The following is a 26,281-nucleotide window of genomic DNA, read 5'->3' as shown; positions in this document are numbered from 1 at the left end:
CATGTTGCAGATGGACTCAGGACTCAATGGGTATAGTGTTGGAGACGGGTATAGCAGTTAGGTATAGCAGTTGGAGACGGATCAGATTTCAATCTGACGTCAGCCCTAGTATATATACCCCTGCAGGATGCCATGCTCTTCAGTAATTTTCCGTCTCCATAGCAATTTGGGACTCTATAACACGCTTGCTCAGCGTTAGAGTATTCTAACCAAAAAAAATCCAGAACAAGAAGAAATCTTACCCCTACAAACGAGCCCCGCTCTCTTGCGGTGATACCACGGGTCCCTCCCCATTGAGAATTCCTGAGGTGATTTCCGCGGATCCCTCAGAGGTAAGCCTCGGGTCCGGTAGCCAGTTCCCGGCGTGGACTTAGCCCCCGACTTCGGGCGCGGCCGAGAGACAGCGGGTGCAACTTCGAGTGTGGCGGTGAGGACTTTTCCCTCTCCCCCTGCAGCCGGAGACCACCCGGAATGAGACTGGGAAAATGCCGAGACACAAGGTAAGGTAGAAAACTTCCTAAAAGTCTCCGGTCCTCCGAGGCTCGAAGAGCCGCACAGATCGCCAGCCGGCGTCAGTGCCACCCGGGTGTTGATCAGCCTTTTCCGGGCTAGACCCCGGTCCGATACGAGGGTCCTCCCACGTGGAGACCCTCCGAGGTGGTCGCCATCGCCATTGTGGCTTGATCGCTGCCCTGTCCTGCCGATTCGATCCGTGCGCACGAGGGCGCCGGGCGCACAGCCACACACTTTACTGTGCCGGGCACATAAGTAAACCCCGTGCACACAGCGGCGCGTGCATCTTCTTGAGCGCGCATTCGACTACACGCATAAATTCGGCGCGCCCGGAGTGCACAACTAAACCTCCCAGCATAGTCTTGAACGCACAAACCACCGGAGGTTTCTGCAATCCTACGCGCACAAGCCATGGCACCACCGGACAAGAAGCTCAAGGCCTCAGGGCCTCTGCCCAGCATGCCACATTAGAGCTGCGCAGCACGAGAGGCCATGGCCCTGTGTATACAGTGCAAGGAGGCTCTGGGTGATCCAGCCCAAGGTCCTCCCCAGCCGGTACTGAGATCCAGATCCACCGACAGTACACCGGACCTCGCTACCCCCCCAATGGGAGCCTCCTTTAAACAGGGCTCTCTGGGGGAGGCAGCGCCTCTCAATTTAGACCTAGCAACTTTCTCCTGGGTAGAATTCTTCAAAGGCCTACATACCTTTGTCCACATGAAACCGGCACCTCTGATGACGCAGCCACAGCCTCTCCCAGAGGACCCTAACATCCTGGGACCCTCTAACCCAGAGAAGTGCCTCGCCCGCCCAAAAGCCCCAGCATTGGGGACATGGACCACCCTCGGATGAGGATCAAGACTCCTTGGAGGAAGGAGAAATCCCTCCAAGAACGGAACCTTACCGAACCATGAGGCGGTTCTTCGCCAAAGACGAGCTTTCAGACCTCGTAGCGTACAGCTTGAAAGACCTCGCTATCCCAGGCACAAGTGCCATAGGGGAACCTAAGACGAACCCCGTCCTAGAGGGTTCTCTGCCAAGCCTCCCGCCATTCTCCTTTGCTACAAACCGTCCAACAGCTGATTGACCTGGAATGGGAGCGTCCGGCGGCCACGTTTAAAGGGGGGGGGCGGACCCTGGCAGCCATCTACCCCCTGGACCCCACTGCCAAAGATCTCCTGGCATTCCCCAAAGTAGATGCCATGGTCTGCGTGGTTGCAAAGCGCACTACCATCCCAGTCGAGGGAGGAGCACCACTCAAGAATGCCCAGGACAGACTTCTGGAATCCATCATCAAACAGTCATTCGACGTTTCAGCTATGTCACTACAGATCGCGGCCTGCTGTTCTGTGGTGACACGCGCCTGCTTATCTAAGACCAGGAACGCCACCACGCCCGTTGAAGCACTAGAACCAGCAGTATCATTCCTCACAGATGCGACCTCCGACCTGGTATGCACCGCAGCCAGAGGTGTTTCGTCCGTTGTGGCAGCCAGAAGACAACTCTGGCTCTGAAGCTGGTCAGCCGACGCGACGTCCAAGACGATACTCGAGAATGCCTTTTAAGGGAACCCTCCTGTTCGGGAGCGAACTGGAGAAGTTAGCCGACAAATGGGGCGAATCCCCACTACCGCAGCTACCGGAGGACAAGAACAATAGAAGCCAGCTCCCCTCTCCCCAAACATCTAAGGGCAGGGGATCATAGCGCTTCAAACCGTACAAGAGTACATATCAAGCATCTCGCCCCGCCAGGCAGGGGGCCAGTCCTTTCGGAACAAGCACAACAAAAGGGGATCCGGCTCTGGCCCAGGCCCCAGCCGCACCCCGCAATGAAATCAGTCGGCCCATCCATAGGAAGAAGCCATAGGGGCAGGCTTGCCCTATTCTACCAAAGATGAGTCGAGATAACTTCGGACAAGTGGGGTACTAACCATCATTCGAAAGGGATATTTTCTGGACTTCCACAACATCCCTCCGGACAAATTTGTGAAATCTTCCTGCCACGATCCCTCCAAGAGGACGGCAGTGGAAACCACGCTGACCAAATTGCTTGCCTTAAAGGCCATAACGCCGGTGCCCACGCATCAACAAAATACTGGGCACTTTTCCATCTATTTTCTCATTCCCAAGAAGGAGGGTACATTCCGACCCATCCTGGACCTCAAGTCCGTCAACCGCCACCTGAGGGTCCCTTGCTTCCGCATGGAAACCCTACGCTAAGAGCGATACAGCCAGGAGAATTCCTCACATCCCTGGATCTGTCAGAAGCCTACCTGCACATCCCAGTCACCACGAGCATCAGCATTTTCTACGCTTCGCGATCCTGGACCACCACTACCAGTTCCGGGCACTACCCTTCTGTCTAGCCACAGTGCCCCGAACATTCACCAAAATCATGGTGTTAGTGGCTGCGATGCTGAGGAAAGAAGGAATCCTCATACATTCATATCTGGACGATTGGCTGATCAGGGCAAAATCCCCAGAGGAAAGTCATCAGGCGACCACCAGAGTCAAAACTCTATTGGAGAGCCTCGGGTGGGTGGTCAACACGAATAAGAGCTGTCTGCAGCCCTCCCAGTCTCTGGAATACCTGGGAGTCCGGTTCGACACCAGACAAGACAAGGTCATTCTAACTCCTACAAGGAGAATAAACCGATGAATCAGTTGCGAAACCTGTTAAGCAGCCTTTGCCCCAAGGTATGGACTACCTCCAAGTCCTCGGTCTCATGTCATCCACACTGGAAGTGATTTCATGGGCAAGAGCTCACATGCGGCCCCTACAGCGTTCTCTACTGTCACATTGGAATCCGATGCCCCAGAACTACTCTCCGTCCGCCTCCAGCTCCCGGAGGAAATTCGAACCCAGCTACAATGGTGGCTACAAGAAGACCATCTGAGTAAGGGGAGTAAGGCTGTCCCCGCCGACCTGGATCCTTCTCACCACGGATGCGAGTCTACAAGGGTGGGGAAACCCACTGCCAGGAACTGACCGCCCAGGGACAATGGGACAAGGAAGAATCGGGATGGAACATCACCCCGGCTGGAAGCACGGACAGTCAGACTAGCCCGCCTACAATTCAGCCACAGACTTCGGGGCGAATCGATCAGAGTCATGTCGGACAATGCCACAACAGTGGCCTACATCAACCGCCAGGGAGGAACCAGGAGCCAACAGGTGTCCCTGGAAACAGATCCCCTAATGGCGTGGGCGGAATCAAACCTACTAGAGATCTCAAGCCGCCCACTTCCCAGGAAAAGACGTAACTGCGCACTACCTCAGCAGGGAAAGTCTAGACCCAGGGGAATGGAAGCTGTCGGCCACAGCCTTCCAGTTGATAGTAAACCGCTGGGGAACACCAGCCATGGACCTCCTCGCAACCCGGTCCAACACACAAGTTCCCCGACTTCTTCAGTCGCAGACGGGAACCACAATCCCAAGGATCGATGCCCTCGTCCAGGGCTGGCCACAGGAAACCCTGCTATACGCCTTCCCTCCGTGACCGCTCCATTGCTACTGGGCGGGATCATCCGCAAGATAGAACACCACAAGGTACCAGTACTTCTAGTGGCCTCGGACTGGCCAAGAAGGCCGTGGTACACAGACATGCGAAGACTATTGACAGGGAGCTCCAGCAAGGCCCGATCCTCCACGAAGACCCAACTCAATTCTCTCTTACGGTCTGGCCATAGAGAGGACTCGCCTGAAGAAGAGCGGATACTCGGGGGCAGTGATTGACACCGTATTCTGAGCACGCAAGTTTTCCACATCTCTAACATACATAAGGATATGGAGAATATTCGAAGCCTGGTGTGAAGTCCGCGACATCCTCCCGCGGACAGTCAATATTCCCATGATTCTGGAATTCCTGCAGAACGGCTTACAGAAGGGGTTGTCTTTCAACTCCATCAAGGTGCAGGTGGCCGCGTTAGCATGCTACAGAGCCAAGGTGGAGGGCGGCAGCCTAGCATCTCACCCGGACATCTCCCACTTCCTGAAAGGGGTCAAACAGATCCAACCACACCCCTAAAGTGGCCAGTGCCTCTATGGAATCTCAATCTAGTCCTAGACTTCCTAGCGGGAGCCTCCTTCACACCCATCCGTGGTCTGTCCCTCCGACTACTAACATTGAAGACTGCATTTCTAGTGGCAGTCTGTCGCATCTCCGAGCTTCAAGCACTGTCCTGTCTAGAACCGTTCCTCAGGTTCACACCAGGATCCATACAGCTACACACCGGTCCCCCTTTTTCCTCCCAAAAGTGGTTTCTCACTTCCATCTAAAACCAAGCCATCTCGCTGCCATCACCAGACGAGCATAAAGACTCTGAAGAATCTCGCCACCTTCGCCACCTTAACATCGGCAGACTGCTAGTCCGATACCTGGAAAGGACGGAATCCGTATGAAAAACGGACCACCTATTCGTCCTTCACAGTGGGAAGAAACAAGGGGGAAGCGGCCTCGCGGGCAACCATAGCCTGCTGGATCAAAGAAGTAATCAAGGCGGCCTACGTAGAGGCAGGCAAGCCGCCACCTCTACAAGTCAAGGACCATTCCACTAGAGCCCAGGCAGTGTCCTGGGCAGAAACCAAGTGGATGTCACCCACCGAGATCTGTCAGGCAGTGACATGGTCCTCCATTCACACCTTCTCTAGTTCTACCGCCTGGATGTTCAGGCTCGGGAGGACACAGCATTCGCAAGGGCAGTACTGAGTGGGCCACGGGCAGCCTCCCACCTGATTCGGGATACCTGATAATTTTGTTTTCCTTAGTGTAGACAAATGGACTCAGCTTCTCTCCCACGGCTGCCAGCAATCATGGAAACCTCAGGTGACAATCCTCGAGAACAAGACAAACACGGGTAAGCCAAGCTTCCCTCTAATTAGGACACCCATACCTACCGGGTGTCAGCATTTCTCGGTTGAGTGCACATGCGGTCTCCAGCTATAACCACATCAACCAGTTCAAGTTAATCAAGTTAACCAAGTTATGCAAGTTATCAAGTTAATGAAGTTATTCAGTCACACATATATCCACAATTGCTTTTCGAAGAGAATACTGAAGAGCATGACATCCTGCAGGGGTATATGTATTAGGGCTGACGTCAGATTGAAATCTGATCCGTCTCCAACTGCTATCAGGAACATACTATACCCATTGGTCCTGAGTCCATCTGACTACACTAAGGAAAACAAAATTATCAGGTAAGTAATTTCCCCATTACCCAGTTATCCAAAAAAAAAAGTGCCCCTGATGCACATATATTTACTCTAAAAAAAAAAAAAAAAAAAAAAAAAATTACTTTGCCCCGGAGCAGGGCATTAATTCTTGAGGAGCCTCTAAAGTTAACAGAAAAGCAGAAAATTTAACCTGGCGGTGCACAGGTTAGGAAAACGGACACTCGTAAAATTGAGCATCTGTTTTCCTAACCCGCACTGACAGCCACCTGTCCTGGGTGCCTGATGCTGAGGAGGTGCTAGGGATGCACAGTTTCCCTTAGCGCAGCAGCCCATTTAAATATTAAATTGAGCACCTAGGAGAGATGGCTTGGCGCATTTTAGGTGAGCGGACGCTCAATCATGAGTGCCCATTTAATGTGTGCCGATGTTGCATTGGCCTATTTGTGTGATGATAGAGACTGCAGTTCTTGCTGAAATGTCTGAACATGACTATATTATTTCTGTAGCACTGTGATAGTAGTGCCGTGGTATAGTGTGTACCTTATGGAGCCTTATCATAGAAATATCACATCTTGACCAAATCAAGTGCATTTATAATAAAGTTGTTGTTATAACCATACTACTGTGGTCCTCTGTTATCAGAGAACTCACAATTAGTTTGCAGCAAATATTAAAGTAGATCACCATACAGTGATCTTCTCTCTGGATAAATGATGCAACTGATTATTTCATTGCCATGTTTCTTAGATTTAGCAGAGTAAGCCTGCTTAGTGGCATACAGAGGGACCTGGCTTGGATTCCTGGATCCGGTTTTCTGTTCTTAGGGTCATCCATGGCTGGGGATGCTGCAGAAGCAGCATTCATAGTCCCCTTGAGGGGGATGGGGGGACAAGGGGAGAGAGTCCACATTGTACAATAGTGACACCTAGTGGCTGGATTGAGGGCCCATGATTTCAGTGCTCTGTAAGGAGCCCTTCTACATGGCTGGCCAACTGAGGACTGTTGCTGCAATGATGGGGAGAGTGAGTTGAGAGAAGATGGAGAATGGAGGAGAAATTCCCAGGTAGTTAAGGGTGAAGGCTCAGAATGCCATAATCCAATTGAGTTAGAAGGCCAAATTAGCAGGAAGAAATTATTAGATTCCTTTCTCCCCTTCCCTGCCACCACCCAAAAGAAAATAAAGATTAGGCAAAGAGTAGCTAAATAGAAGGATTTGTGCAGTGATATAGGAATATAGCAGCTGCACTGAGCCAAAGAACAGGAAAACCAAATAAGCCTTTGGCCTTGGCAGGAATAGATAAGAAAAGATCAGTAATCTAAAATTAAAAAAAAAAAATAAATATATATATATATATGCACATATATACAAAAACCCACATGTTTTAGAGTAAGAGAATCATTTAAACAATTTATTTGCTTCGGATGCAGTACTGATTTAAATTGTATGCCACTGAAGCAGAGAGGCATATAGAAGGCTGGGAATTCCTTTTGTTGGGTGCCAGGCTTTGACTGACTATGGCAAATCACTTTACTTCCTTGTAGTTTGGTTTAACCCAGTGTTTCACAACTTATTCATGCCCAAACAGATCTACATTAACAAAAATGTTGTGTGGCACATGAACTTTGACAGAACATGGAGAGGACTTATATGGCCAAAAAAAAAAAAAAAAAAAGAGATAAGGAGCACTGAAAGCCCCACCAGTCTCTCTTCCAAATGTTAAAGGGAGAAGGGACGAAGACACCAGCTCATGATGGACCAGCTCACTCTATATACAAGGAAGAGAAAAGTCTATGTGGTATGGCAGCTGGCTCAGTTAGTTAATTTGGCTGTCGCATGTGGCTGCCAGAACAGCTTTGCTGCTGTTGCTGCTCCTAACACTCAAAAATGAATCAGTGAACTCTTACTCCATCTGACTTAGTCTAGGCATAAGACAGAGATCGGAGTGGACAAACCTTTTTGTGCTGGGGCCACATTACAAGTTATTGAGCGCAACGAGGGCCAGAGGGTGGGGGCGTGGCATAGCAGCGTGGGTCCCCCTTGGAGCTCCTCAACACCAGCATTCAAATCCTCTCCACTTGCTGCAGGGCATTTCAGCATCCAGCAGGCTTAAGCACCATCATTTTAGCACCCAAAGATCCCCTTTAATCGTGGATCCCACCTCTACCAAAATTAGAAAAACTTTTAACCCAAAGGATACAAGGTAATTTCCCTGTTATCAGACTAACCTTACCTCAGTCACAAATGCAGGCCATAAAGTATAGATAGTAAGTAAGGTGCAGACAAAAAACTGGTCTGGAAACCATTAAAAGAAGACTGATATGCAGTGCAATAAATCAAAAACAGAAATATTGTAATTTCTCATAAAACAAAGTCAAGAAATATACATCAATCATTCTCAGAAGACAAGCAGGATGGTGGTAGTCACACATGGGTGACATTGCATGGTGTCCAGGGTTGCTGCTTGTGGCACCCAGATGAACCCCAAGGGACATTGGGCTTGGACTTCGACAAGATAAGACAACCTCTTCTGGGTCGAAGAAATACGAGTTATCAGCATTGGAGGACCTCGTAAACTGCGCTGATGGGACACCATGCCATCGACATGACCAACACAGTTGTACGTCTGTTCCCAGGGGCGACACTGGTGCCGCCTCCTACTGATACGATAGTCACCTTTTCCTCTCGGGGAGGAAGCTTCGCCAAGGCCGGCAGAGACACTGAGGCCGGTAGTCCCATCATCCAGTTCCTTCGGTCCTGCGACCTTTGGACGTTGGCCGAGCACCTAGGGCCCCTCCCCTGTGGTGTACAAGTGAGGATGAGGGTCCCTTTGACCCCTGGTGGGATGATCAGAAGGAATCCTCCTCTGAGGATTCTGATGGTCTCCCATCAGTTCCCTTCTCCTCTAGAAGACGAAGGAGGTCTTCACCTGAGGATTTAACATTCACAGGGGTTTATCAGGGTGATGGTAGGAGGGCCATCCCATTCCAACCTTTTGACTGAAGAAGACGCCAGGCACAAAATGCTTCAGGTTCTTCAGTTCATGGAGCTGCCTACGGAGATCGTGGTGGTCCTGGTACACAGATACCTTACGGAGTTTGGCTGCTGAGGGATTTAGGAACACAACCCTCACAGTGCCTCCAGTGAATAAGAAGGTGGATGGTGTTTACCCTCATCCAAAAAGGATGCAGGATTTGATAAGTGTCAGCTGCCCCACTAATCGGTGATGGTCGAATCCGCCTTCCAAGAGGGCCAAGCAGACCACACTACTCGGCAACCCCAGGGAAGGACCACAGACTGTTGGATGCTCTTGGGAGGAAGGTTTTTCCAAGCGCCATGCTTATTGCCCACATCACTGCTTACCAGCTGGCAGTCTGGCTCTCAGACCAAAAAGTACAGAAAACAATTATCTGAAGTGCCATGCACTGAAGAATCTCTTAGGAGATAGGGTGAGGATGCTGTGGCCCAACTCCATACCATCATGAAACCTCCAACAACTATCCGCCAGCATTCCAGGCAGCACAGAGCTTGCAAGCCCCAGCCAGCTCCTCAGTCAACTCCAGGGATGGGGTTTTGACTGGGCCATAGGAGAGTAAGCCAGTTGCTCATATCCGGAATGATGGACCCTCCTATCGGGGGCAAGCTGCAGTTCTTTGTGTACAGGTGGTCCAGTGTAACCTTGAACCAGTGGTATTTGTCCATCATCTGCTAGGAGTACCAATTATATCTGTGTCCCACCAAATTGCCTTCCATGCCCATTTTGGGGGCCGATAGCGCATAAGGAGGTACTACAAGTGGAGCTCTCCTCCCTCTTAGAGGCTAGAGCAGTTGAGCCCCTACCACCAGGGCAAAGAGGATGGGGATTCTACTCCAGGTACTTCCTGTTTCCAAAAAAAAAAAACCGGACAACTTCATCCCATCCTAGACCTGAGGGCCTTGAACAACCTTCTTAAAAAAAAAAAAAAAGAAAAGTTCAAGATGGTTACCCTGGGCAGCTTGATCCCCCTTTTGCAAAAAGGGGACTGGCTATGTTCCTTCAACCTAAAGGATGCATACACCCATATCGAGATCTTCTCCAGTTATAGGAAGTATCTCCTTTTTGTGGTGGGGAAACAGCACTTCTAGTACCAGGTGTTGCCATTTGGACTCATATCTGCCCCACGGGTCTTCACAAAATAACTTGCTGGGTTGGCGCACCGCCGCAGACCGGGAGTGCATGTTTTCCTGAATCTGGATGATTGGCTGGTGAAGAACATGTCTCAGGCAGATGTCACTCGGTCCATGCGCTTGACCATTTGGGTACTGGAGTTACTAGGGACCGTTCTCAACTACCTAAAGTCCCATCTCAATCAGTAACCTCAGTTGGACTTCATCGGAACCCTGCTAGACATGGTCAAGCTAGGGGATTTCTGCCACACCAGTGGGCTATCATTCTAGCGACCATTGTGACAGAGGTGCAACAGAGCCAGCAGGTATCAGCTTGGTACATGTTGGGACTGTTGGGTCACATGGCTGCGATCGTCCATGTCATTCATTTGGCACACTTACAGATGGCAGAACCCAATGGACCCTGATGTCGCAGTGGCACCAGGCCACTCGCCGTAGCCTCCAGGATTGCACTTGAATCACTCCCGTCACTCCACGACTCCTGGTGGCGTGTACTTTCCAGTCTGGAATGGGGGATTTCCCCACTCAAATTGTGGTAACCATGGATGCATCTACCTGGAGTGGGGAGCTCATGTAGATGGGCTCGGCACCCAGGCACTGTGGTCTGCTCAACTTCCTGGAGCTTCTAACGATCAGGTACATGCTATGGTCTTTCAGAGATCAGCCGTCCATCAAAATTGTCCTGATGCAGACCAGCAACCAAGTTGCCATGTGGTATGTCAACAAGTAGGGAGGCACGGAATCGTACCTCCTTTATCAGGAAGCGGTCCAGATGTGATCCTGGGCACTGTCTCATGGAATGGTGCTCAGGGCCATGTACCTGGCTGGGACAGAGAACGTGGTAGCGGATAGGCTGAGTCGAGCCTTCAGACCCCATGAGTGGTCCCTGGATAGGGGGTAGCAAATCTGATATTCAGCCTCTGGGGGAACCCGGACGTAGATCTGTTCACGTTCCCCTGCAACAGGAAGGTACCTCAGTTATGCTCCCTGTCCAGGTAAGATGCCCTTGCCCATAATTGGGCCACGAGTTTTCTGCATGCTTATTCTCTGCTTCCCTTAGTGGCAAAGATTCTCTTGAAACTTTGCGAGGACAGAGGGACCATGATACTCATAGTCTCTAATTAGCTGAGACAGGTCTGGTTTCCACTCCTGTGGGAGTTGTCCATCCAAAAACCAATCAGTCTGGGGACTTATTCAGATCTCATCACGTAAGATCAGGGCAGGTTTCGGCATCCCAACCTCCAGGCTCTGTTGCTCACAGCCTGGATGTTGAGTGGTTAATCCTGCAGCTGCCTGATCTTTCAGAGGATGTGTCTCAGGTCCTGATGGCTTCCAGAAATCCTTTCACTAGAAAGTCCTACCTACTGAAGTGGAGGAGGTTTTTCCATGTGGTGTGAGCAGAAGGCCCTAGATCCATTCTTCTGTCTCACACAAAATTTACTTGATTACTTTCTAAACCTATCGGAGGCTAGCTTAAAAAACAACTCCATCAGAGTTTATCTTAGTGCGATTGACACATGCCACCACGGTGTAGGTGTTACACCTATCTCTGTACAGCCTACAGTTGTATGTTTCATGCAGGGCCTGCTTCAATTAAAGCTTCCCCTAATGCCTCCTGCTGTGTCTTAGGACCTCAACGTGGTGTTGGTTCAGCTGATGAAAGCTCCTTTTGAGCCGCGGCGCACCTGTGACCTGAAGTACCTGACCTGAAAGGTCATATTTTTGGTGGCGGTCACTTCAGTGCACAGGGTCAGCAAGCTCCAGGCCTTAGTGACTTATCCACCTTATACTAAGTTTTTTCATGACAGGGTGATCCTGCGAACGCATCCTAAATTCCTGCCTAAGGTGGTGACTGATTTCCAACTTAACCACTCAGTCATCCTGCCAGTTTTCTTTCCCAGGCGCCTTTCGCACCAAGGCGAATGAGCACTGCACAGTTTGGTCTACAAGCAAGCCTTAGCCTTCCATGGCTACTCCAGTGTCGAGAGTTATCAAGGGTGCTAACTTGGCCTTTGATGATGACATAGGACACTCGGACAGGCAGGTTGGAGCATCAGTGGGCTGCACACAATGGAGAGTGTCCCATGGGTAAATGGGCTGGACTAAAAACATTTAAGGGCCAGATTTGGCTCACAGGCCATAGTTTGCCCACCACTGACTTAAAGCATGGCTGGCTTTTGGGGTGTGCATTCTGTCCACTTGCACAGGGTGTCATGCACAAAGGACTGTCACTATGTCAGCACCTCTTCCCCCTATGCCCTTCTGTATCATGTGGGCTGGGAGAAAGAGAGAGAGGATCAGAGTTGGGGGAAGAAAGGATAGGGAGATACCGGGCAGGGGAAGAGGGAGAGAGAAAGTAGGATGCTGTGCTGGAAACACTGCACAAGTCAAAGTGCCAAAAAGTGGAATATAAATAAGTAAAGAGGAAGTGCTGGCTGGATTTGCCATTGCTGAAGGAAAGAGGGGTACCAATTTCAGTTTTTGCAAAGGGTGCCAACTGGCCTAAAGCCATCCCTGAAAATGGGGAAGATGAGGAGGTGCTGTATGCATTGTGAGCCGGATTATAAAAACTTACGCGTGTAAAACCCCGGTGCACGCAGCTTGCTCCTGCTCGGAAGCAGGAGCAAAAGGTAAGATAAAACATTTTGGGGTATTTAGGATAGGGATAGGGGGAGGGCAAAATAGGGGAAGGGAGGTTAGGCTAGGGGATTTGGAGGGAACTGGGGAAGGCCCCGATGCGTCGCCGCACGTACTTGCATATCTAACCTCCCCCGTTGTGTGTGCCGACCCGAAATTTTATAACATGCACGTGCCAGCGTGTGCATGTTATAAAATTGCGCGTCCCTTTTGAAAATCTACCCCTATTTTTGTGCTGCACAATGATGTACTAGCTATCTGTGTCCTGCTTGCTTCCCATTAATTACCACACTCCAGTGCTCAGACTTTAACTAGGAAGAAGATGCATGCATGATTGTACAACTTCTCAGAAAGGAGGTTCTATAAGTTTCAGCCACCACTGGTGTCTCTTGCTGCTGCAGAGTGCTGAGAGCAGAGGCAAGCTGGTCTGGATTTAAGCATCAGGTAGTAGTGACTTTTATGTGGCATATCTAATCAGGGCTAAAGCCCTGATTAGATATGCCATGGCACACTGATTGGGAAACATTGGTTTAGCCAATGGCTATTGATTGCAATGTAAAATTATTTTCCTTTTCTGGTCATTTAGAAGTGATCATATGGTTTCATTTCCCTGAATGAAATAAGTGGCTATCTCATCCTATGCAAAGTCGGCATATATTTCTGAAATATTTTGACTGCAAGAGCCAGAGGCATTATATAGAACCTGTGTGTATGTATTTATACAGTATATTATATAGACATAGCAACAATAATGGGAAAACACTGCAATACATTTTTCTTATTTTGATGTGGCAATACTGTTGTCATTTGACACAAATTTACTGAACTGGTGACTATGATTCACCACTCAGGCCTACATACATTTTCCCCATATACACAAAATGGAAAAACTTTTTTAGTATATCTGATCCTCACTGTAGTATTAGAGGTATTTGATGGTATCTTGAAAAGCTTTCATGTATTATGGCTCTAACTGGGGCTCCCTCTTGTAAATGCACAGAGGAGAATGAGGAGCGTACCATGATTGGACCCCAATTCAAAAGACGAAATAAAGTTCAAAGAGCTTGTCAAGGTAAGAAACCATTTGTAAAGATTTTTTGTCTATCTGGTTTTTTTGTTTCACTACTCGTAAGTAAAAGTTACCATTAAAGGTAACTAACTACAGCAATCTTTTTAGTAATTTTTAAACCTATTTCCAATGACTTGTAGTCACCTCAACTTTGTTTTATCCTGGTGTACATATCTAGAAATTATAGGGCATTCTGCTCAAGAGCAATGCCCAGAAACTAGTAGAATGAGTTAATTCACAGACTGCTTTCAGATTTAAGGGCAGGCTTTAAAAATGCTATGTATTAATAAACACTGCACCTGTCTTTTATTGTGTTTAATCATTTTTGAAGGACTGAGTTGTGGGAAATTGTCTAAAAAAACCTAATGTATTTAAACAATAAAAAATTACTGGTACTTACCAAGTTAAACATTCATAAACTTGTCATAAAAGTATAATATTTAACTACTCAGACTAGTTAATCATTCATGGTTAAAAATTTAGCAGATAACTTTCAAAACTGCTTGTGTGCATTCATATACATGTGTATATGGGTGCATGAAAATTTGGCTACTGCATTTTATAACCTGCGTGCAAATGATATGAGCAGGTTATAAAATACGAATACATGCTTATGTATATAAAACTGCGAGCCAACAAGTTTGAACTTATTCTGGAAAAGTAGCACCACTAACTGGATAAGTTCTGATTTATGCAGCTGAGTAGCGGCACTTAGCCAGATAATTCTGAAAAGCACTTCTTGTCCATCTGAATAGCATGTTTTAAACTTATCTGGCTATGTAACATAGCCAGAAATGTCTAAAAAAAACCCGCTATTTGTCTGGATAAGTTCAAATCTATCTGTCTAAGTAGTGGAAAAGGTGCTACTTAGCCAGATAAGTCAGAATTTAGCCGGAGAAGTAATGCACAAATGATATACCTGCATATTTGTACTTCAAATTTTAAAGCGATACACTAATAGATTTTACGTGTTAGATGCATCGGGGGGATGCATCTAACACGTCTGCTTTTACACCCGTAAGTCAGGGGATTTTCTAAAGTGTGTATGGCAATGAAATAACCAGTTTTATCAATTAATCTACCAGTTTGCCTAGTCCATTGTAGCTCATGAAGACCCTCCTGGCTCTTCAACCTGAAGTCCCCCGTTTCTCTAAGGACAAGCAGGATGGTAGTCCTTACACCGCATGGGTGATATCATCAGATGGAGCCTGATGTGAAAAACCTGTCAAATTTCTAGAAACTTTGACTAGACCACTGAGCATGCCCAGCATGCCCTATACCAGGCAGGGTCCCTCTTCAGTCTCTTTTTCCACGGAGCTGTGAGCCTCACGATTGGATTGAGCTCCAAAAACCTTGATTTTTTGCCTTGTGGAAAACTTCACTTTTCGTGTTATTTTGCAGTCATTTTCTTCAGTCCCTATCTGTGCCTCCCTGTAATGGCCCCAAGTAAGGGTTTTCGGGTAACTTTCTTTCGAGGTCTGTTACCCCCCGTGGTGGCGGTGCCTCTGTGCCTGCCGGCAATCACCACCCGCTGCCATTGTTCCATTCTTCTACCCTCTCTTTTCACCCTATCATGGCCCAACTCCTGACCAACTCTCTGCCAGTATTCTGGACCCGTCTTCCTCCTCCAGGAGGCCATCGAGGCCAGGGCCACAGAAGTTTTATTTTGCCAATGGAAGTACTATCCTCTGCCTCTTCGATCCTGTCAACGAGCTCCCGCGGCCGTCCCAGGCAGCAAAGAGCTCCCAAACCCCAGCCAGCTCCTCTGTCAACTCCGGGGATGGTTTTTTTTAGATTGGGCTATAGGGAGCATAAGCCAGTTGCCCATACCCAGGACCCTCTGGTCAGGGGCAGGCTGCAGTTCTTTGCGAACCAGTGGCCCAGTGTAACTTTGGATCAGTGGGGTTTTGTCCATCATCTGCCAAGGATACCAATTCTATTGGGTATCACGCGAAATTGCCCTCCGTGCCCGTATTGGGGGCCGGGTAGTGCATCAGGAGGTATTACAAGCGGAGCTCTCCTCCCTCTTAACAGCTAGAGCAGTCAAGCCCGTACCCCCAAGTCAAAGAGGATGGGAATACTACTCCATGTACTTCCTGCTTACAAAGAAAACAGGAGGACTTATCCCATCCTAGACCTGAGGGCCTTGAACAAGTTTCTAAAAAAAAAAAAAAAAAAGTTCAAGATGGTTTCCCTGGGCACCTTGATCCCTCTTTTGCAAAAAGGGGGACTGGCTATGCTCCTTCGACCTAAAGGATGTATACACCCATATCGAGATCTTCCCCGGTCACAGGAAGTATCTCCAATTCGTGGTGAACATACAGCACTTCCAGTTCTGGGTGTTGCTATTTGGGCTCACGTTCGCCCCATGGGTCTTCACAAAATGTGCACAACTCCGCAGACTGGGAGTGCATGTTTACCTGTATCTGACAATTGCCTGGATCAAGAGCATGTCTCAGGCAGGAGCCTCTAGGACCCATACGCTTGACTATTCAGGTATTGGAGTCACTAGGGTTCGTTCTCAACTACCCAAAGTCCCATCTCAGTCATCACCTCAATTGGACTCATTCATCGGAAACCCTGCTAGATACAGCTCAGACCAAGGCCTTTCTGCTGTGCCAGAGGGTCATCGCCTTGGCAACCATTGCAGCAGAAGTTCAACAGAGCCAGCAGGTATCATCCTGGCACATGTTGAGGCTGTTGGGACACATGGTCATGGACTATCCATGTCACTCTCCCTTGGCACACTTACACATGCCCAGAGTCCAATGAACCCTGAGGCCACAGTGGTGCCAAGCCACTCAGAGCCTCCAGATTTGCATGCGAGTCACCACTGACTCTCAGGGGACTCCTTGTCCTGGTGGCAGGTACTTCCAATCTGGAACAGTGTATTTCCTTTTGGAGTCTCCCTACTCAAATTCTGCTAACAACGGATGCATCTACTCTGGGGTGGGGTGCTCATGTGGATGGACTCGGCTTCCAGGACCTGTGGTCCGCTCAGGAACGTTCTTGTCAAATCAACTTCCTGGGAGCTCTGGGCAATCATGTACATGCTACAGGCTTTCAGAGATCAGTTGTCCAACAAAGTTGTCCTGATCCAGATTAATAACAAGTAGCTCGTGGGTATGTCAACAAGCAGGGAAGCAGGGGATTGTACCTCCTATGTCAGGAAGCAGTCCAGATCTGATCGTGGGTCTTGTCTCATGGGATGGTGCTCAGGGCCATATACTTGGCCGGGACAGAGAATGTGATAGAAAGACTGAGTCGAGCCGTCAGACCCCAAGAGTGGTCTCTGGACCAGAGGGTAGCAAATCGGATATTCCGCCTCTGGGGGAGCCCAGACATAGATCTGTTTGTGTCCCCCTGCAACAAACCAGCCTCTGACACCCTGGCCCTTCACTGGGGCAAGGGTCTTCAGTATGCATACCCTCTATTCCCTTAGTGGCAAAGACTCTCGTGAAGCTTCGTGAGGACAAAAGGGACTATGATCCTCATAGCCCCTCATTGGCTGTCCTGCGGAAGTTGTCCATCCATAAACCAATCAATCTGGGGCTTCCTCAAATCTCATCATGCCAGATCAAGATAGGCTACTGCATCCCAACCTCTAGGCCATGTCACTCAGCCTGGATGTTGAGAGGTTAATCCTATAGCCTCTTGATCTTTCTGAGGAGGTGTCTCGAGTCCTGGTGGCTTCCAGAAAGCCTTCCACTAGAAAGTCCTAAGCAGTTAAGTGGAGGATGTTTTCCATGTGGTGTGAGCATAAGGCCCTAGATCCGTTTCTCCTGTCCCATATGAAAACTGCTTGATTACTTTCTACACCTTTCGGAGGCTGGCTTAAAAACCAAATCCATCAGAATTCATTAGAGTGCCATTGGTGCATTCCACCACGGTGTAAATGGTATGCCTATCTCTGTACAGCCTATAGTTGTACGGTTCATATGGGGCCTGCTTCAGTTGAAGTCTCCACTAAGACCTCCCACTGTCTCTTGGGACCTCAACGTGGTGTTAGCTCAGCTGATGAAAGCATCTTTTGAACTGCTACGCACTGTGACCTGAAGTACCTGACTTGGAAGGTCATATTTTTGGTGGCTGTCACTTCAGCGTGCAGAGTCTATGAGCTCCAGGCCTTAGTGACTTATCCACCTTATACTAATTTTATCATGACAGGGTGGTCTTGCATACACATCCTAAGTTCCTGCCTGAGGTGGTGACAGATTTCCATCTTCTTTTTTGTATAATATGTGTGTTAAATTTTAACAATATATAGCTATGAATTAGGCAACATTTCACAACATTTCTCTCCCTTGTATCCCTCATCCCCTCCCTCCCCCTTCCCCTTATCCCCCTACTCCAATCCCTTAGCATTTGCACCAGATTAAGCAGTTTCTACAATGCATATCTTATTATATCATAGCATAAAATAACATAACATAACACCGCATAGTATATCACAACAGAACAGTGTAGGACATAGTTCACCTTGTAGATGTGCAGATAAAGTATCTGAAGACTAGGAGAGTGTTAAGAGTTATGCAAAATAGAAAGTGTCGCACCCTCTTGGGTAAATGGATATAAATGTAGATTCTGTGGTAAATGGATATAAATATAGAGGATTCTTTGGAGCATGTTACTGATAATCTGGAAGGATGGTGAACCTGCGCAATAGGGTTGGTAGGAACAGTGGGGAAGCCAAAACCTTATAAAATCTTTGATATTACCGGGTCTCTAAGTTTATGACTCAAGCGGAGTTTTTCAATACGGATCTGGTGTCAGTGACATGGCAGGAGAAAGATAGGTTAGGAGGGGCTCCCATATTTTGTTGGTTGTTGGTTAATTTCTTCGAGGAGGAGGACCTGGCAATGGCATATTCCAGAGAACATAGGTGTATCATTTTTTGGATCCAGTGTTCGTGACTGGGATCTTGTGGATCCATCCATCTAAGCAAAAATAACTTTCTTGCCTATCAAGCAAATTCTACCCAGGAAATGATGCGTGATTGACCTCAATTTTTGATGCTCTTGCTCACCGGGGCCAAAAAGCCAAAAACCTGGGTCTAATGGTAATGTGTGGTGTGAAGCAGTTGTGTGGCAAGTGTCTCTGATTTTATCCCAAAAATTTAACACTAGTGCACATTCCCAAAAATAATGGAAAAAGACACCAGCACTTGATGGCACTTTGTGCAGAGGTCAGAAGGAGTGATTTTATATTGAAAAGCATGATCTGGAGTAATATAAAGTTGCCACAGAAATTTATATTCAGTTTCACGAAGAAGGACGTTATCTGAGATGTCTGTAAGTGAATCAAATGCATTTTTGAAGGTTTCGTATGTAACAGAAAACTGAGGCCATTTCATCCATCACGCATGTAAGGTCTCCAGGAAGCATGGCTTCCTGGCTTCATTCAGCTAGGGCAGTTCGTATCCGCTGATTTGACCTAATTCCTCAAATAATAAATGCCTCAAATTAATAAAATGCCTAACCTGAAGAAATGGATAAAAATCTGTTTTGGGCAAGTTTATATTGCTGTTTGCAAGGTGGGGAAATCTAATTTCTCTCTTGTGGCAGCTATGAACAATTGATATACATAGATCAGGCCTTGTCTGTGCTATCTAGTAAAAATAGCCTCTGCAAGCCCTGGAGGGAAAGAAGGATTACAGGTGATTGTTTATTAGCGATGTCATGCGAGAGGGATGGCCATCAATTTTGCAAAATTGCTGCCAGGCCTTCCTGCATGTGGCGAAACAGTTCATGGGACCTGATGTGACTGAAGCGAAGGGACTCCATACCAAGCCAAGAGGTTCTGATATGGGGTAAAAAAAGAAGACTGAAAAAGCCAGTCCCGAATGTATGAGGGCTGCATGCCAGGTTGTACAGTTTTAGGTCTGGGCAGCCAAGGCCTCGACCTTCATGGGTTTGGTAAGGACATCCATAGATAACCGCGCTTTTTTCCCCTGCCAAAAGAAGGCCCGTAAGGCTTTATGGAAACATTGAGAATCCCTTTTGGAGAGCCATAGTGGTGCCATTTGTAAGATATAAAGCCATTTTGGTAGCAGAACCATCTTAAATAATTGGATTTGGCCTATTAGGGAGAGAGGCAGGGACTACCATCTATCTATATTCAATGTCTTGTCTGTATATGACAGTAAGGGTTTTATATTTGCGTTATAGAGATCGTTTATGTTGAGCGGGATTCTAATCCCTAGGTACTTTAAATCGGATTGCCCCCATCATAATGGAAATTTAGTGGGCCAAGATTTTTGGAGAGTGTCAGTCACATTGATGGCTTCAGATTTTTCCTCATTTATTTTGAAGCCAGCAATGTAGAGTATGGAGGCAAAGAACACACTGAGGCAGCTTTCATCGCAGGCAGGAAGAGAAGGGCAAAGGGGCTGAGCCCTCACGAGGCTCTTCCTTTTATTGTACATTCATACAAAGGCAGATGATGTGTCATTACATGATTGGCTACTTTCCCATAGCAACAGACGAGTCCCTACACTATTGGCTTTGGCTCAGGGGGTGTGCACGGATCATTTCATTGGCTGCTGAAATCTATACCTCCTGACTTTGTCCTGCCTCTGACTAGGGAACACCCAGCCCTACTTTCAGGCTATCAGGAATAATTATAGCCAGAGAAATACATGACAGTCAGGTATCCTTTCCTAGGCAGAGAGGCTTAAGCACAAGTGATGCTTTTATTCAGGCAAATGTCAGGGAGAAGGGAAGTTAGTGTTTAAACCCTGATGAAATGGCTTGCTGGCAAGCGCATATTTCCCACATCTCACCCTTTTCTGTTTTTGTTTAGGCAGCTCAGTAAAGCTTTAGACCCTTACTGAAATCTGTTATGTCTTGGTATGGGCTGGAAATAGGGGAAGGGGGATTATGGAGAGAAGAAAGCTGATTCGGCGTGGTGTGCCAGCTGCCGATAAGCCCCTGAACCTCCATATCACCCAGAGCTGGTGCAGGTGGTGTGCCAACGCTGCAGGGCTCATGATTCCCTATTAGGCATCTTACAAGACATCTTTGTATCCGGGCTGAGAGCAAGGTTTCAATATAGATATGAGGTTGGGTATGCACTGAATACAGCATCACAGGCAAACAATTAAGACAATTACAGTAATTATAATAGAAATCACCCTTTGAGACCAGAAATATCAGGGAGCCAGGACCATAGCCAGTCCCATGGAGAAGTAGGTATTCTGCCTGAAAAAATGGTGGCATCAGCAACCATGGTTTCTATCTGCTCTATGGTATGTGTGAGGTTTGCTTTATAGTCTGATATGTACACACAGCAATGAGATCCAATTAATGCACAAACACCACCCTTTAAGGCTAAGATGGTTTCTAAGGTATAGCTGTTCTGTAATGCTACTTCTCTAATCTGAGAGACTTTTGTTGTAAGTAGTTTTAATGCATGGACTGTCTGATTAAATAGGGCAGTCGTCCAGTTAGCTAGGACGTGTAAGTCTCTGTAATTCATATCTGTCCCCATTGGGGGAAACAGGCTTCTAGCTATCTGAGTTTCTGTATACTTTTCTATGGGATTATTTATCGCCTCCCTTTTGTTACGGAGCCTTGCTTTGGGTAAATTTTTGACTGCATAGTATGAGGGGAGGATGTAGCCTAAAGTGCATCTGTCCTCTCCATCGTGGGGAAATGTACATATATGCTCTACGCCCACATAACATCCATATGTTTCCTAACAGATTAGTGGACATGTCATTGGTTATCATTTGGGCTATATAACTACAAAGGGTAAATCCTTCATCCCCCTTGTCCACGCCGCGACCGGAGACCTGCGCGACCGGCGCCGGAGCCCCACCGGGGGAAGTCAGGTCAGTACACGGCCTCCCCACCCCGGGGGACCCCAACGCCAGCCGCGTGCGCCGAGGCCCAAAGCCATAGGAGGAAACGCGGCGAAAAACGAAAAAAAACAAACCCGCGAAACGCGACAAGGCCCGCCCTCAACCAGAAGCCAGCCAACCAGCTACAGCCCGGCTGGGCTTTAACTGCACACCCTACTAGGCGTCGCGCGCCGAGCGTCGCGCGCCGAAGGAGCACGACAAAGGGGCCTGCCCCTTTGTGTGCCCCTTCGTGCGCACCTGAATAGCACCAGAACCACGATTCTCGTATTGGCAGCCATTATACTCCTCCTGCCCCACCATCCCACGATACTCCCTCAGCCCAGGTCGGCCCTCCCTGCGCAGTCGGCGTCGGCCCCTGGAATCTCGCAACTAAGGGGCCATAGAAGCAACCGTCGCTACTTTCCATCAACTACCCCACCCACTCCTTATAAGCGCTAACCCATTCCAGCTTCTATCCTTTACCCAGCCACTCCAGCATTCATCCAGTCACCCCAGCCTCTCCAGCATCCAGCATTCATCCAGCCTCTCCAGCATCCAGCATTCATCCAGTCACCCCAGCATCCAGCATTCATCCAGTCACCCCCCAGCATCCAGCCTCTCCAGCATCCAGCATTCATCCAGCCTCTCCAGCATCCAGCATTCATCCAGTCACCCCAGCATCCAGCATTCATCCAGTCCACCCCAGCATCCAGCCTCTCCAGCATCCAGCATTCATCCAGTCACCCCAGCATCCATCCAGTCACCCCAGCATCCAGCCTCTCCAGCATCCAGCATTCATCCAGCCTCTCCAGCATCCAGCATTCATCCAGTCACCCCAGGCATCCAGCATTCATCCAGTCACCCCAGCATCCAGCCTCTCCAGCATCCAGCATTCATCCAGTCACCCCAGCATTCATCCAGTCACCCCAGCATCCAGCCTCTCCAGCATCCATCCAGCCTCTCCAGCATCCAGCATTCATCCAGCCTCTCCAGCAATCCAGCATTCTTCCAGTCACCCCAGCATCCAGCCTCTCCAGCATCCAGCATTCAATCCAGTCACCCCAGCATCCAGCCTCTCCAGCATCCAGCATTCATCCAGCACACTCCAGCATCCAGCATCAACTTACATCCAAAAAAAAAAAAAGACATTAACATGCTACAAACCTTCTCCATTCCGATTATCCCTCGCTCAATCCCCATCAGAGCTAACGCACCGTTACTCAATCTAACGCTCAAAGAGGATCTCTGATTCCAATCATGATCTCCCCAATAACACAATTCCTAGGTCTATCCTTAATAACCTTAAGCCTTCTAAACTCGCAGTCGTTCTCAAAAAAATCTCACTTGCTCAACGACCATCTCCTAGACTCTCAACCGGACATTTGTGCCATTACCGAAACATGGCTGAAAAACACTGATACAGCCATAATCAACCAACTACCAATACAACAATATGACGTCTTCTCTATCCCCAGACCTAAAAAAAGAGGGGGTGGAATAATGTTAATCACAAAAAAAAGAATTAAGACTAACTCAACAAGCCTTCAAATCTACGACTAAATTAGAAATCGGATTATTCAAATCCTCCCAACTCCAATCTGCCTTATTTACGCCCCCCCAGGGCTCCTAGAAACCGACCCCTCTCCACATCGAATTATAGCCAAACATATCGACTCCATCTTACCCGCTATCATTTTAGGAGATTTCAACATCCATGTTGATTCTCCCTCCCCATCTTCCAATTGCGAAGCCCTACTTTCCTCCTTCCAGGCTATGGATTCAATCAAAATCATAAATAATCCCACCCACAAGGCAGAGCCACACGCTTGACCTCATATTCACTAATGAAAACCATCTCGCCCATCTCCCCACCTTCCTGCTCCCCCATCCCCTGGTCAGACCACTCGTTGATAGTTACAAAACTTGCCATTAATCAAAAACAGACCCCTATTGCTTTCCAAATCCTCCATCCAATTCAGGAAACCTTGTTCAATGGACACACTCAACAACAGCCTTGCCAAAGACCTATCCAAACTGGACTTCACAGATGCTGATACCGCAATTAATTTCCTGGCAAACAATCACAACACGCAGTAGCAAACTCAATTTGCCCCATTATCCTCAAAAATGATCAACCCCAGCACGCTCGAACAAAAAAAACCCTGGTTCTCTACGGAATTAAGAAAACTCAAACAGGACCTACAACACAAGGAACTACGCTGGCGGAAAGACCCCTCCCCCACATCATTGGCTTCTTACAAAACAGCAATGAGCTTCTACAGAACATCGATCACCCGCACCAAACGAGATTTTATGCCAAAAAAATACACGGTTTCCTATAACGACCCGAAAACGCTCTTCTCATATGTGGCAAGCCCTCACCACTCCCACTCCTTCCCCTACCTTCTCAGAAGAAGAAGCCCAAACAAATCTACAGAGTTGGCGATTTTCTTTGACAACAAAGTCAAAAACCTACTTGGCCCACTGGCAACATCCAACAAATCATCAATAGCCTTACAACCCCCCAGCCAAACTCCTAGCCAAAATCCATCCTCTACTATTCTTAAACAGACGCTAGTATCTCTTGAACCTACATCATCCCTGGAAATAGAATCGATTATCAAGAAAATGAAACCCTCGTCTCACCCTCTAGACCAAATACCAACCAAACTTCTCCTCACCATTCCTAACACCATTGCCAGATCTCTGGCAGACATCATAAATTGTTCCCTCAATCAAGGATCTGTCCCTGACTCCTTAAAAATTGCTTCGCTGAAACCCTTACTAAAAAAACCCAATCTGGACCCAGCCAACCCAGCAAATTTCCGCCCCATCGCAAACCTACCTTTTATAGCAAAAATAATGGAAAAACTTGTCAACTTCCGTCTCACCGACTACTTGGACTCCCACAATATCTTATACCCTTCTCAATTCGGTTTCAGGAAACGCCTAAACACAGAATCCCTCCTTCTTTCTTTAAACGGGACACCATCCTGATGGGCCTTGACAAGGGACAATCTTACCTCCTAGCCCTACTCGATATTTCTGCGGCGTTTGACACGGTAAATCACGACATCCTCATCAGCCGTCTAATGGAAAATAGGCATCTCTGGCTCCGCACTGCTCTGGTTTAAATCCTTTCTGACAACAGGCACTACAAAGTTAAAATAAACGACAAAGAATCCCACCCCGTCCCATCAAAACAAGGAGTACCACAGGGCTCTTCTCTGTCCCCTACCCTGTTTAACATATACCTACTTCCTTTATGCCAGCTGCTCAATAGCCTCAACCTCACCCATTTTATATACGCAGACTATGTGCAATCATAATCCCCATCTCGGACCCCATCTCCTCAACTCTAAATTTCTGGAACGACTGCCTACATGCCATCAACCAGCATTCTCATCTCACGAATCTCAACCTGGTCCTAAATACGTCCAAAAACGGAACTCCTGGTTATCTCCCCTAGCGATAACCACCCCTTCACTAATAACACAATAACCCCACTAGCAAGCCATGTCAGAGACCTTGGGGCCACCCTTGACTCCAGAATGAATTTCAAAAAATTCATTAACCTACAACTAAAGAATGTTTTCTTCAAGCTACAGGTCCTGAAGCATCTAAGACCGCTCTTACACTTCCAGGATTTCCGTTCTGTGCTTCAAGCAATACTGTTTTCAAAGATTGACTATTGCAACGCTCTTCTACTCGGTCTCCCCGCCTCTTCGACCAAACCTCTACAGATGCTGCAAAACGCAGCAGCCAGGATCCTTACAAACACACGGCGCAAGAACCACATCACACCTATCCTAAAAATCTTACATTGGCTTCCTATTCAACATAGAATACTGTTCAAAGCTCTCACTATCATCCACAAATCGGTCTACCAACAATCCTCTCTCCAACTCACCTTCCCTCTGGAACTACATACATCTTCAAGACCAATAAGAAGTGCCTACAAAAGTAAGCTCATGGCCCCTCCCAACAAATCATCAGTTCACAACTCCATCCACTAGCGAGCATTTTCAACAGCAGGTCCCCTACATTGGAATTCGCTTCCTCAAGACTTACGCCAGGAACAATGCCATTTAACCTTCAGAAAAAAACTTAAAACCTGGCTGTTCACACAAGCCTATCGTTGAAGGATTCCATATTAACCAACTCTCTCTCACCCTCCAACCACCCTTCTCACTCCCCGCACTCCCAACCTTTTTCCCTTTTCCACCCGCAACCTCAACCCACCCTTTTCCCTCACCCCCGCCACTCCTCCCATTTGACATACCATGTATATTCCAGCTGTATATATTCCATTATATATATATTTCCATGTATATTTCCGCTGATTATAATCCATGTTTCTGTATTATTAATTATTGTTTTATGTTAATTTATAGTTTTGTAATTTTGTTAACTTATTGGTCAATTACTTAATCTGTCCTATCTTCCGACATCCATGTTTTTACTCTCCTGTTTTAATGTAACTTCTCTTTCCACTTATACGTTAATTGGTTTTCCCCTTGTTCTAATGTAAACCGGTACGATAAGACCTGGTCTTGAGTGTCGGTATAGTAAAAGAAGTTAAATAAATAAATAAATAATAAATAAATCCCCTCTATGCTTTCTGTACTTGCTTAGGTCTCCCACTCTGCACATCCTGAAATCTGCCAATTGCATACTATGGTGTGGTATAATTATGTAAGTGTTCAGTGATTAATACAAATGTTTTCGGTTTACAATATGGAAATTTCCCACCTGAATCCCTTTCCATCCCCTGTATCATAGTCCCAACAAAGAGCGGCAGTCTCTTGAATACAGCTACCAATGTGTAGTATGGTATTATTAACTGGAGAGTTAATGAAAACACCTCTCTGTAAAGGATAAT

General features: G+C 47.5%; 1 protein-coding gene across 1 annotated transcript in view; it reads left to right on the top strand.

Annotated features, from left to right (window-relative positions):
- The window catches only part of PARVB (parvin beta), a 465,356-nt gene that overhangs the window by 145,391 nt on the left and 293,684 nt on the right, over positions 1–26,281 (top strand). Inside the window, 2 exon segments of the mRNA XM_029600119.1 lie at positions 13,491–13,516; positions 13,518–13,562. Coding sequence (XP_029455979.1) covers positions 13,491–13,516; positions 13,518–13,562 — 71 coding nt within the window.

The sequence above is a fragment of the Rhinatrema bivittatum genome, chromosome 4 (genome assembly GCF_901001135.1).
Source record: "Rhinatrema bivittatum chromosome 4, aRhiBiv1.1, whole genome shotgun sequence".
NCBI classification, from domain to species: domain Eukaryota; kingdom Metazoa; phylum Chordata; class Amphibia; order Gymnophiona; family Rhinatrematidae; genus Rhinatrema; species Rhinatrema bivittatum.
The sequence above is the reverse complement of the archived record's forward strand: the minus strand, read 5'-3'. Positions and strand labels throughout refer to the sequence as shown.